At 43.7% G+C, this 13229-nt stretch overlaps 1 protein-coding gene across 4 annotated transcripts in view; it reads right to left on the reverse strand.

The window, feature by feature from the left end:
• SDCCAG8 (SHH signaling and ciliogenesis regulator SDCCAG8) overlaps positions 1-13229 on the reverse strand; it is a 321942-nt gene that overhangs the window by 262531 nt on the left and 46182 nt on the right. For all 4 annotated transcript variants that reach the window (XM_075596833.1, XM_075596835.1, XM_075596834.1 and 1 more), the window contains exons 4-6: positions 8512-8625; positions 5514-5639; positions 4303-4443 (exon numbers count right to left, since the gene is read on the reverse strand). In XM_075596833.1, coding sequence (XP_075452948.1) covers positions 4303-4443; positions 5514-5639; positions 8512-8625 — 381 coding nt within the window. The remainder of the gene's footprint in view (positions 1-4302; positions 4444-5513; positions 5640-8511; positions 8626-13229) is intronic.

The raw sequence follows: 13229 nt of genomic DNA on the forward strand, positions 1-13229 counted from the left end.
TTAAACATGCAGTTGTTGGAGTGAGCGGGCGGTCGGGACATGCAGACCTGACTTGTTGGGTCAGCCTTTACCTTTAGTAATAAAACGATATATTGTAGCCGTTGCATTTCACTGACAGAAGGATTGGTTTAGCGGCAGACATTTCGTTAGTCCCATGAGCAGCATATTCACTAATCAATCGACAGCTTAGGTAATTCGTTTTCATTAAACGGTAATCAAATACTGCATATATTAGAACAAAAAAAATATGTTTTTTTTTTTTAAAGGGTGGTGAGGAATGCCTTTAATGCAGAGAGCAGTTTCATTTGGATTTAAGCTCTGTGTAATAAAAGGCAGATTTGTTTTAAGTATCTGTTCAGCAATTTGTGGGCGCCATGATGATTGTGGTAGAGCTTATCCAAGTGCCACTTCTGTAATGGAGGAACATCTTCCCCTATTTAGCTTCACCAGACCCCACTGACTGCCTTTTCTCTGTTTTCAGCACCATGACTGCCCCTCAAGGTAGGGCAAATGGCCTTCACCAAGTAACTTCACTGCAGACTCTGCCACAAGTAAAGACATGCTGATAGGTTGCTCAGGCCCCAAAGTTGTTTGTCAGATGCTAAATGAGATCAGGGAACTTATTGTCCACCAAAGAAGCTCATATCAGGTAGATAGGATCTCAGTAGTATAATCAAGCAAAAACGATTTATCTTCTAGGTCTCAATAATCCCCTAGGCCAGGCATGCTAAAGGGGACAGTGGGCGAAATGGGATGAGGGAGGGGATCACATATGTAAACAATGAGAAGAATGCAAGTAGTACAGCACAGTAATAAAAATGATGATAAGTGTAGACAGAAATCTGTAGATGTTATACTCACATACGTGTGAGCCAAAAAAGCATGTCACACACAATGGTGTATAGAAAGAGACTCTGCGTAGCGGACCCTCTGGGTGCAGAAGATGGATGTGGGTGTACTAGGACAGAAGGCGGAGAAACACCATAGCATAGACCGTATATAATCAAATTTAATAAAGAAGCACTTTACAAGTGCGCACTTACAATTTTAAAAGTAAAAATCAGCATGTAAGAGTTAACAGATGGAACGAAGACTTCCTCACCACTCCGTGCTTGATGGAACCCGGAAGCGCCTTGCAGGGAGTATTTCCAAATGCGGCCGCAAGAAACACCACTCCAGACTCGGCGTCGGTCCACCTCAATGTTGCTCCGCTGTCGCCTCAATTCTACGCGTTTCGCTATCTTCAATAGCTTCCTATAATAGAATAGACTCCTGAGGAAGCTATTGAAGATAGCGAAACGCGTAGAATCGAGGCGACAGCGGAGCAATATTGAGGTGGACCGACGCCGAGTCTGGAGTGGTGTTTCTTGCAACCGCATTTGGAAATACCTTCTGCAAGGCGTTTCCGGGTTCCATCAAGCACGGAGCGGTGAGGAAGTCTTCGTTCCATCTGTTAACTCTTACATGCTGATTTTTACTTTTAAAATTGTAAGTGTGCACCTGTAAAGTGCTTCTTTATTAAATTTGATTATATACGGTCTATGCTATGGTGTTTCTCCGCCTTCTGTCCTAGTACACCCACATCCATCTTCTGCATCCAGAGGGTCCACTACGCAGAGTCTCTGTTTCATACACCATTGTGTGTGACATGCTTGTTTGGCTCACACGTATGAGTATAACATCTACAGATTTCTGTCTACACTTATCATCATTTTTATTACTGTGCTGTACTACTTGCATTCTTCTCTTTGTTTACATATGTGATCCCGCTCCCTCATCCCATTTCGCCCACTGTTCACCAAAGAATAAGAAGACTTTTCCTTACATGAAGGTTGAGTGGGATCACTTTGTATTCGTAATCATTTAAGGTTTATTGTTCACTGGTTTTTATTTCTATAGTGTTATTTTTACACCTTGTTCCGTCACTGGGAGTCACTGTATATTTTATTCTCACCATTACATCACTTTCCTGAGGGCCAGTCCTGGTTTTTTGTGTTCTATGTTAAAGGGGACCACTGAAGCAGTAACAAAATCTTAGAAATACACTAGTATTGGTATATGCCTCTGCAGGCAGTAGTGCAGGCAGTAGTACAGGCAGTCCTCGTTTTACAACGCTTCGCTTTACAACGAATGGCTTATCCAACGCTGTGCAATGTATACCTATGTTCATTTTTACAACGCCAAAACGGCTTATCCAACGCTCTTACAACGTTGTGTATGTGTGTATATATATATACACATTCACATAAACAACATTGCAAAGCGTCGTAAGAGCGTATATATATAATATTATACTATATAATATTATATTATACTATATAATATATTATTTATTATGTTATATTATATATATAATACAGTATATACACTATACAGCAGCGGCAGCTCTTATTCGAGCAAATGCCGCTGGCTGAATGAGGCTGGGAAGCGGGTAGCCGCGGCGCGTGGCGGCGCACTGTGACGTCACGGTCACAAGCGCGCCCGGCTTCCCCGTCTTCCCCGGCTTCCCCGACACCCCTGGAGTTCAAATCTAGGTAAGCGGGGGTGCGGGGAAGCAGAGGGGCAGAGTAGAAGCCGGGTTCGGGGTGTCTTTGGGGGGGTAATTGCGCGCGATGTGGAGGGGGGGTGCGTGGGGGAAACGCGGCGGCGCGCGTTTCTGACTGGCGGCAGCTGGGGTAGATCCCGGCATGCCGCCGGCATTTACTCGAATAAAAGATGTCGCTACTGTATAATTTGTGTGTGTGCTGCATATCTTATTACCTGCATAAAATATTTGGTGTATTTTAGTGTTAAAAATGCCTTCAGGAACGGAACCTTTCATTTAAACAGTGTTCCTATGGGAAAATGTGTTTCGCTTTACAACGTTTCGCTTTACAACGCCATTTTGAGTAACACATTGTGTCGGATAACCGAGGACTGCCTGTAGTCCTCAATATTAAAGCTGACTTCAGAGATAGAGCTGTTTGATTATTTTAATATCTCTTGTTCCTGAAGGTACACGTTAAGCTCTATCCTGCGATTTGTCTATGAAGTGGATGGCAGTTGGATACGCTGCTCCAGGATTTAACAATTACATTCAGGAGCAAAAGTGATTAGCAGCCATATTAGTCAGCTGCCTCCTTGAAGTCCTGTGTATATGTATAGTAAGCAGAGCAGAATAGCATTTGCCTGTACGGTATATAAAGCAATGTGTGTATCTGTATTATACACAAAGTAGCATGAGGCAATATTACTGTATACACATAGCAGCAACTTGGGATATTACAAAGATCTGCATCTTTATTTTATATTACAAAAACCTTCATTAAGAGAATTTTATTGGTCAGTGTTACAAAAAGTAATAAAAATCGAGAGAGAAAAATATAGAAATTTGTTAGAAAAACTGTTTAAAAAAAACAAATGTATTAAATTGGTTTCAGATGATCCCCGCAAAAAAATATTTCCCATAGCTTTGAAGAGGGGAGATGGGGGTCTCTGCAGCTGAATCGCGTTCATTTCAGCTCAGAGAACACCCCAGCTCCCCGCCTCTGTAGGTGATTCCGAGACCCACTCACTTCAGTCCTGTAACATACATACATACACAGATACATATATATAAATTCAAAGCAGGATTGCTGCGATAAATGTATAGTTTAATTTTTTTTAAATTCATGTATACTATATTTTACATTTGTACAAAACACACACAAATAATGTCCAATAAATGCAATAGGAAAGTTTAGCTTGACAGACTATTTTTTCCACTTAAATGTCTATTAATTGGATACATCTGTGAATTTTTAACGCCACCCTACAACCTTCCCCCTCACCCCCCCCCCCCCCCACCCCCTCTCTCTCGTTCAACAAAATTCTTACTGGCTCCTAAGTATTTTACACTTTTGTCCACACTTGGGTGGTGTGTGTTGTGTGTATGTGCACACACGCACACTTAAGGGTTTAACAATATGTTCCTAAACATATAACTTTTAAACAATAGATATTCCATTTTTGGTACTCTGGTTAAAATAAATGTGGCACAATGTGGAAACGCACTTTTATATTATACGGCATTGAGATTATATGTAGCAATGTACATAAATGTACAAAGACACAGAAAGTCTGAGTTTACAATCTAATTTTGGTACAAGGCAATAAAGTATCCTGCAAAGGTCACAAGTCACTGATACTATGATTTTAAACCATTTCACTCAATATTGTGACAAACTAATATGGAAGAACGCACATGGCAGATGTTTATACTGAATCATGATAGAACCCTATTCACATCTAGCGTCTAGCAAAAGAAGAAAATAATATACAAACCAGTTCTAACTGCCATTTCTGTTGCTCCAATGTATTTGAAGATGAAAGCTGAGCTTGGTGTGAAATATTATGTACTGGAGAGACTTGCTGTTTCATTCTGCTCTCAGTCCCACTGATCATCCCAGAGTTTTCAGAGGCTGTCTAGAAAATATCAAAGTAAGTTACTCTGCTGTGTGCATTTCTATATCGCAAAGTACCTACATTATTTTGTTTATGAAAAGAAGCAAAATAGCACAAATCGTTATACAAAAAAGCAACCCTAGTCATTTTTATAAGAACTTTGACCAATGATGGTATCCACAAAATGTCATGGCACTGCCTCATTGTTAGTTTTATTTCTGATATGATTTAATTGGTCTGATAATTGTAACAGCACACTTGAGTACATAGAGAGAGAAAAGAAACCTAGTGTATAAGCACTCTATTTCACATCTAAATGTATAGTGAATGTTTTAAAAAACTTTATTTGTACCAATAAATAAAAAAATGGGGTTTAAAATAAGATATATGTCAAACAGTACGTGACTGTCATTAGTAACGTAACTCTGCTAAGTTAGGTTGATAGAACATATGGGGAACCCTTATGGATATTCGGGATCCTTTGCTATTATACAGCTGCCTATTAATATAGGACTAGGGCCGTCATCGGGCCACTGCTCAGAAAACTGTTCTGTCCCCTTTTGAGTGGATCAAAAAATATGTAATCATTGGCTATAAAATGCTGTATTCATCCGCTATATGCGTGATTGGTGCAAAGACAGCTGGCAGTTTCCCTGGCTGTGTGTTAACTGGTTAACGGCCCTAGTATTTAATTTGAATGGAGAAATCATATTACATATTGAACAGAGTAAAGTAAGGAATGCAGGAACCCCATTGCTTTCTAAAAAGAGATCTCCATTTTACTCAACGGACGATAGTTTTTCCGATAGTAGTCAAAGGGGAGGGAAGAAATCTACCCACTTCCTGCATTTTCACTCTCCCTTATCTCCAAACTCAGAAATTGTAATAATTACACAGATTCATGTAAAATTGTTGAGTACGTGGCTTTCCTGTTTGAAAAGGTATGTAGAGATCATATACTTTAACATCTGTGTAAATATTATACAGTACTACTATCTAAATTTATTACTGCTGTGGGACAACAAATATAAAACAATAAAATAAATATTTTAGGATCAGCAACGAAGATGTTAAAAAAGCATGATACGTACAGATGCTTCCAGCAAGGTTTGTTCTTTCATGACATTCTGCATGATTTTAGACTTCAGATGGTTGTGCAGCTCATCATTTTCAAGCACAACCAATCGCACCCGTTGCTTCATATCAGATAAGTCATCCTAAAAAATGCATAACCACTATATAAGAATGCACACGGAATTTACAGAAAACAGATAAAAAGAAAAGGAAACAGGAATTATTCTTAACATTATTCCATTCAACCCAGTACAGTTGGAGGTAAGAAAAAACTTTCAACTAATTAGGTTCCATCAGCCCAAATTAAGCTCCCAGGTCTCCTCCTCGTAGTAGTTATCAGTCTGCCTACTGTAAGTATCAAAAGAAGAAACAGCATATTAACAGACAAATAACGGGAAAGTTAGACTGGCATGGAGGGACTTGTAGAGAAGGAATTAACGGTAATATTAAAATTCCCCTTTATCTCTTTGTCTGACATAAGCCAATACAAATGAATGGAGACATACCAAAGTTACATAATAAATTGCATATATCTATAACTCAAAAGGAGTGCAATTGAGCGTGGACAAATGTATACAAAAAAAGACAGAAAAAACAATGCTACATCCAATGTGACAAAAATACATAATGAAATACTTCAATATTCTCTTGAGTAAGGGTCATTTAGTTAAACCCTGTCACGGGAGACCAGTACTTTCAATACCTTTCCCTTCCGGGATCAGGACAAGATAGTAGAATAAAATGGGGTTTATTCCGGTAAAACCAGCAGACATATAATGAAACACAAAAGACAGGTTTATACATGCTTAACTGAGGGTCTGGGGGGAGTCTCTAGCCTCACTAGGTGCAGGGCGCCTGTTCAGGAAGGCTTACCCTGTCCGCTCCACGTCCAGGAACACAACGGACTACTGTATCTCATTTCAGGGATGCCTTGCGGAAAAGCTACAAAGTAAATGGCACTACCAAGGATCTTAATAACTAAGAGCTCATCCATGCGGGGCATGGGATAGGCATCTAACACGGTCTGAGCGTTGGGGACTCTGAGACTGGGATATTACCTCTAGGGCCAGCATCTCTTCTACCTCTCCATCTATGCTCCGCTTCACCTCGGCAGAAACCCTGTAAGCATTCTTGTGAAGGGGCTGGTGATCCCCGGTGTAGATTGAGTGATCGGTTCGATGGGTCCTGCCTCCTCACACACCCCCCCTTCCTCCTCACCCCCCTTCTTCCTCCTCCTCCTCACCCCCCTTCCTCCTCCTCCTCACCCCCTTCCTCCTCCTCACCCATTTACTCCTCCTCCTCACCCCCTTCCTTCTCCTCCTCCTCACCCTTCCTCCTCCTCCTCACCCCCCTTCCTCCTCCTCCTCACCCCCCTTCCTCCTCCTCCTCACCCCCTTACTCCTCCTCCTCACCCCCTTCCTCCTCCTCCTCACCCCCTTCCTCCTCCTCCTCCTCCCCCTTCCTCCTCCTCACCCCCCTTCCTCCTCCTCACCCCCCTTCCTCCTCCTCACCCCCCTTCCTCCTCCTCACCCCCCTTCCTCCTCTCCTCACCCCCCTTCCTCCTCCTCCTCCTCACCCCCCTTCCTCCTCCTCCTCCTCCCCCTTCCTCCTCCTTCCTCCCCCCCTTCTTTCTCATCCTCACCCCCCTTCCTCCTCCTCCTCACCCCCCTTCCTCCTCCCCCTTCCTCCTCCTCCTCACCCCCCTTCGTCCTCCTCCTCCTCACCCCCCTTCCTCCTCCTCCTCCTCACCCCCCTTCCTCCTCCTCACCCCCCCCTTCCTCCTCCTTCCTCCCCCTTCCTCCCCCTCCTTCCTCCTCCACACCCCCCTTCCTCCTCCTCACCCCCCTTCCTCCTCCTCCTCACCCCCCTGTCCGGTATTAACTCTCACTTTTTACCGGACAGAGGGGCAAAATACCGTTCTGTCCGGTTCAAAACAGGACACCTGGCAACCCTATGAGTGATAATTGTATAACTTGTGAGATACCACTCACCAATAAACAATGGGTCCTAATAGGGTCGTTAGTAATTACAGCCGGTGCAAAGGAATAGTAATGACAGACAAAAACACATAAGGAGACAAAGGGGTCTCCTTCAAGATTCCTGTTACTGCACAGCAAGGCTGATAAATGTAATAAGGGTTCAAATATTGGAACCCTTATTACATTTATCAGCCTTGCTGTGCAGTAACAGGAATCTTGAAGGAGACCCCTTTGTCAACCCTATGAGTGATCATGATGCACTCACATAACCTTGCAACAGTATAATGATATTAATGCAGCAAGGGAACGATCACAGAGCAGATACACACATTGTAGTTACATTAACTCATCGTATGTACGATGAAGAGTGGAACACTAAACAGACGTTGCAGCTATGTTGGTAACTTCTTAAATCAAAAACAAATACTGCAATATGTACATGGGACTTGACAGGCACTTAGTTATTGGGCACCAGTAATAATTGTGTTCTATTCTGTAATTTATTGAGAGCAGTTACAATATGATAGTTGCGTTAATGTATGAACACAGTTTCAGAAGAACCAATACCTATAGAGGGAGGGGGGTGTGGGGAGAGAAGAAAAGCATTCCTGCATGAGTTACCAAGGATGAAATACTGAGTCGTATATATGATTACATCCCCACTGTACTGTTTGCATAGTTATTGCAGCGTTAGCAATTAATAGATCAAAAAATAATAATGGTCTCTATATAGGTTATAGAAAACTACTGTAAGAGTATGGTCACAAAAAATACCAACTCTGGATTGTTAAGGTATTCAGGGAACATAGAAAATGTAATCAAATATGCATAGGTCTAGGGACGGCATATTTTTATGCTTAATTTTACCATGATTCAATATCACTGTTTTTCCCTACTAGTATTGTCTGAATGTACACACTGTTTTTCGTCAGCCCAAGGGAGTTATGTCACATTGGACCCTGGGGGCGGGGCTTGTTTTTTTGGCTGGTGTCTATGTATTTGATGTGTCTATAAATGCCCTTTCCCTGATACATACCTTACAAAACTTAACTTCAGCCTCTAAATGGTGAATGTACTGAGATTGGTCTTGAATCATGGGAACAAGGTCGCTGAGAGAAACCAAACTATCTTCTCCAACTCCAAGATTTCTCTAAAAAAAAAAAAAAAAAAAAGAGTCCGATAAATAAAAATGATATGCCAAAATACATTGATACCAAATATTGAAAGAAATTAAACCACATCATCTTAATATATAAATCTGAAAGTTGTGGGGTTGTAGATGTGGCCAATCAGATTCCTCCGTATCCCTGCCCCACCCCGCACGCCTCTCATTGGCCTGCATGGCTCTATGGCTCTGACGTCACCCAACTGCCACTCTCTACTCCTCCTCACCCAACTGTCACACACACACACGCACAATCAAACGGCCACTGTCCTCTTCACCCAGCTCACCTCCCCACCCATCACCCCCCCCCCCCAGCTCACCTCCTTGAGCTGCTGCTGCTGTTCCCATCACCTCACAACCCTCAGGGGCGACGCCGCAGCCACACCACCCTCTCCCGCCTCCTTCCCTCCCTCCTCACAGCCTGCAACATTCCCACCCACTGGGCGCCGCCACTGCTCCCTTCACCTCACAGACCTCAGGGGCGCCACAGCCGCACCACCCTCTCCCGCCTCCTTACCGCCCTCAGGCCCACCTGAAACATTAGCACACTTACCCTCCTGTTAGCCGCCACTGCACCCTCCTACCGTCTCCCTCATGGCCGACGCCGAGTACCATCACCTCGGCGCACACTTCACCCTCGCCGCGCCCTTAACATGCCGGCGGCGGGAGCAGAGCAGTGGAGGCCGCAGCGGGGCTGACTGTCGTCCATCCCCCCCGTGCCTCCCACACACCCTGCTGCCTCCCCAAAGGTTCCTCTCCGTGTGAGGTGGAGGGGATGCCCGCCCGCTATCTTCATGCCGCCTGAGGTGTGGGGGATGCCGGGACGCTAACTATTTGCATGGCGCTGCCACGTGAGGTATGTGGGGTGCGGGGGGATGTCAGGCTGCCCTCTAGCTTCATGCCGTCGCATGACATATGGGGAGTGCGGGGGGGAAGATGCGGGGGGGGAAGATGCAGGGGGGGGAATGCCGGCCCGCCCACTATCTTCAGGCCGCCGCCTCCGGTATGGGGGGGAGGGGGAAATGTCACTCACTAACTCACTCGCCCGCTCACTAACTCACCCGCCCGCTCACTAACTCACCCTCCTGCTCACTAGCTCACTCACCCGCCCGCTCACTAACTCACTCACCCGCCCGCTCACTAACTCACTCACCTGCCCGCTCACTAACTCACCCGCCCGCTCACTAACTCACCCACCCGCTCACTAACTCACTCACCTGCCCGCTCACTAACTCACGCACCCGCCCGCTCAGTAACTCACCCGCCCGCTCACTAACTCACTCACTCGCCCGCTCACTAACTCACCCGCCCGCTCACTAACTCACTCACCCGCCCACTCACTCACCCGCCCGCTCACCCGCTCGCTAACTCACCCGCCCGCTCACCGCTAGGAGGTGAGTGGACAGAGAAGGGGAGCGGGACCATTCAATCCCAGGCAACGCCGGGTATATCAGCTAGTTCAATATAAAAGAAATAAAAATAAAATACCCTTACTTAGGGGCTTATTTTATATCCAAAGTGGTCAATAAGGCGTATTTCGTACAAAATTCCCCATTGAACTCAACAGAGAATATCAGCTGAAAAAGGCCTGCTTCAGCAGATAGAGAATATGCCTCTGAATCATACATAAAACAGCATGTCACAATGAAACATAAATAAATATATACAGATATATACTGTACATAGTTACATAGTAGATGAGCTTGAAAAAAGACGTAGGTCCATCAAGTTCAACCTATGCTAAATTTAGACAAAAGATACTTTATCCTATATCTATACTTACTTATTGATCCAGAGGAAGGCAAACAAAAAACCCCATTAAGGGGAAAAATTAATTCCTTCCTGACTCCAAGAATTGGCAATCGGATTAATCCCTGGATCAACATCCTTCCCATGTATACAGCTCAACCCCGTTATAGTGCGATCCGCTTATAACGCGGTTTGAGCATGGACCCCGAATTTAAAAAAAAAAAAATCAAAATTAAAAAAAAAAAAATTAAATTTTTTTTTTTAAACATATTTTTTGCACACTGCACACTGCATACACTGCACACACTCACAGGACACTGCACACACTCTCAGCACACTACACACTCTCACAGGACACTGCACACTACATACTCACAGGACACTGCACACACTGACAGCACACTACATACTCACAGGACACTGCACACACTGACTGCACACTGCACACACTCTTCCCCCCCCCCCCCCCATCTCTGGTGTCAGCTGCTATCTCCTAAATCACTATTGCTCACAGAAGGATAGAATGTCTGTGGTGTAGAGCAGGAGAAGCTATCAGAAACACAGAAACACAGACACACAGACACACAGACACACAGACACACAGACACACACCTCTCTTCCTAGACTGGGCTGGCTCCCCCGGCGTCCCTGAAAAGTTTGCAAGTGAGAGCAGGAGAAGCTGGTGTGCGGGTGATCAGTGGGCATGTGTGTAAAATTGCCATGGAGAGGAGGCTGCAGCCCTGAGCCTCGCACTCTCCAAGCACTGCCTGCAGCTCTCTGACTGCTGGAGACACAGGAGGAGGGAGGAGGGAGGAGTAGCACAGTGCAGCACAGTGCGATGATGCGATCCCAGCTCTCCCCCCTCTGTAGACACGGAACCCCGGGCGCGGCGGCCATTTTTACATTTGTTTTATTTATTTTATTTAATTAGCACGACCCCGTTTGTAGCGCGGTCGGATCGGGTGGCCCCCGAGGACCGCGCTATAACGGGGTTAAGCTGTACTTATTTGGTATATCCCTGTATACCTTTCCCATCTAAAAAGATGTCCAACCTTTTTTTGAACAAATCTATTGTATCTGCCATCACAGTCTCCATGGGTAATGAATTCCACATTTTAACTGCCCTCCTGTAAAGAACCCTTCCTTTGTTGCTGGTGAAATTTCCTTTCCTCCAACCTTAAGGGATGGCCCCGAGTCCTTTGTACTGCCCGTGGGATGAATAGTTCTTTTGAAAGCTCCTTGTATTGTCCCTGAATATATTTGTATATAGTTATCATATCCCCTTAGACGCCTCTTTTCTAATGTAAATAAATGTAATTTAGCTAACCTCTCCTCATAAGTTAGAATGTCCATCCCCTTTATTAATTTGGTGTCTCTTCTCTGCACTCTCTCCAGTTCCATAATGTCTTTTCTTAGGATTGGTGCCCAAAATTGTACTCCATATTCAAGGTGTGGTCTTACTAATGCTTTGTAAAGGGGCATAATTATGTTTACTTCCCTTCCATCCATTGCCCGTTTGATGCTAGATAAGATCTTGTTTGCCTTTGCAGCTACTGCATGACATTGGGCACTATTGCTAAGCCTGCTGTCTACAAGCACTCCTAAATCCTTCTTCATCAAGGATTCCCCCAATAAATCTCCATTTAATTTGTAAGTCGCCTTTTCATTCTTGCATCCCAAATGCATAACCTTACATTTATCTGTATTAAACCTCATCTGCCATTTACCTGCCCACGTTTCCAGTCTCTCCAAGTCCTTCTGAAGAGAAATTACATCCTGCTCTGATTCTATTACCTTACACAATTTAGTATCATCAGCAAAGATGGAGACTTTGCTCTCGATCCCAACCTCAAGGTCATTAATAAACAAGTTAAAAAGCAGGGGTTCCAGTACCGATCCCTGAGGTACTCCACTCACAACTTTAGCCCAACCTGAAAAAGTTCCATTTATGACAACCCTCTGTTGTCTGTCCTTTAACCAGTTTTCAATCCAGGTGCATATATTATTACTGAGTCCAATTTTCTTTATTTTGTACAAGACTTCCTACTGTGTACTCGGTGCTGCTGCAACACTTGATCGCAACACCAAAAGATTAACACTGCAGGGGGTTCAATTTAGAAGCATGGACACCTCCCCCCCGCGCAGAACAATGCACCCACCGCCGCAGACTTTTGCTTGATCGTCTGCGGTGCCAAGGGCAGTCAGTTACAGAACATCTATAACAAGTCATTACGTTAGCAAAATATCTTCCAAGTGCAATTAATGCTGCTTTTGTCTGATGTGCTATGCAAATAATAAATAAGTGGTACAGTCCATTCAACGCGAATTAATTCTCACTGAATGTAGAAAGTTATATTAATAACCACAGAAGTTAGCAATGAAATAATAACGTAGAAAGTAATGTAATATAAATAATACCCATTTTTACATTTTTTGGGGGTGATTGGATTTCTTGACTGACAACCCCCATACAGTATAATGTGCACCGTTTTTCTTCTAATTCTTATCCACCACACATACTTTAAAGTGTCAGTCTTCAAAATTATCAATGGTTAAACATATTATGGCATATATAAAACTATATTAATAGAGAGCCACACTTTACAAAGCGCTTAAAAAAAATTACAATGGCATGCTGTACATCCAAGAGTTATTAAAGAGCCACGTTCAGTAAAATCTTATGTCCATTTCTGCTGGCCAAATTATGGCATTTTATACACTTTTAAACAGAGCTATTTTAACTAATTGTTACAGGAATCCATTTTAAGGGTTGATACTATTTATCATTTTAGAAGTACCAAGATTAAGCCATAAGAGATTGATATAAGGGTTTGTAATGC

The sequence above is a fragment of the Ascaphus truei genome, chromosome 4 (assembly GCF_040206685.1).
Source record: "Ascaphus truei isolate aAscTru1 chromosome 4, aAscTru1.hap1, whole genome shotgun sequence".
NCBI classification, from domain to species: domain Eukaryota; kingdom Metazoa; phylum Chordata; class Amphibia; order Anura; family Ascaphidae; genus Ascaphus; species Ascaphus truei.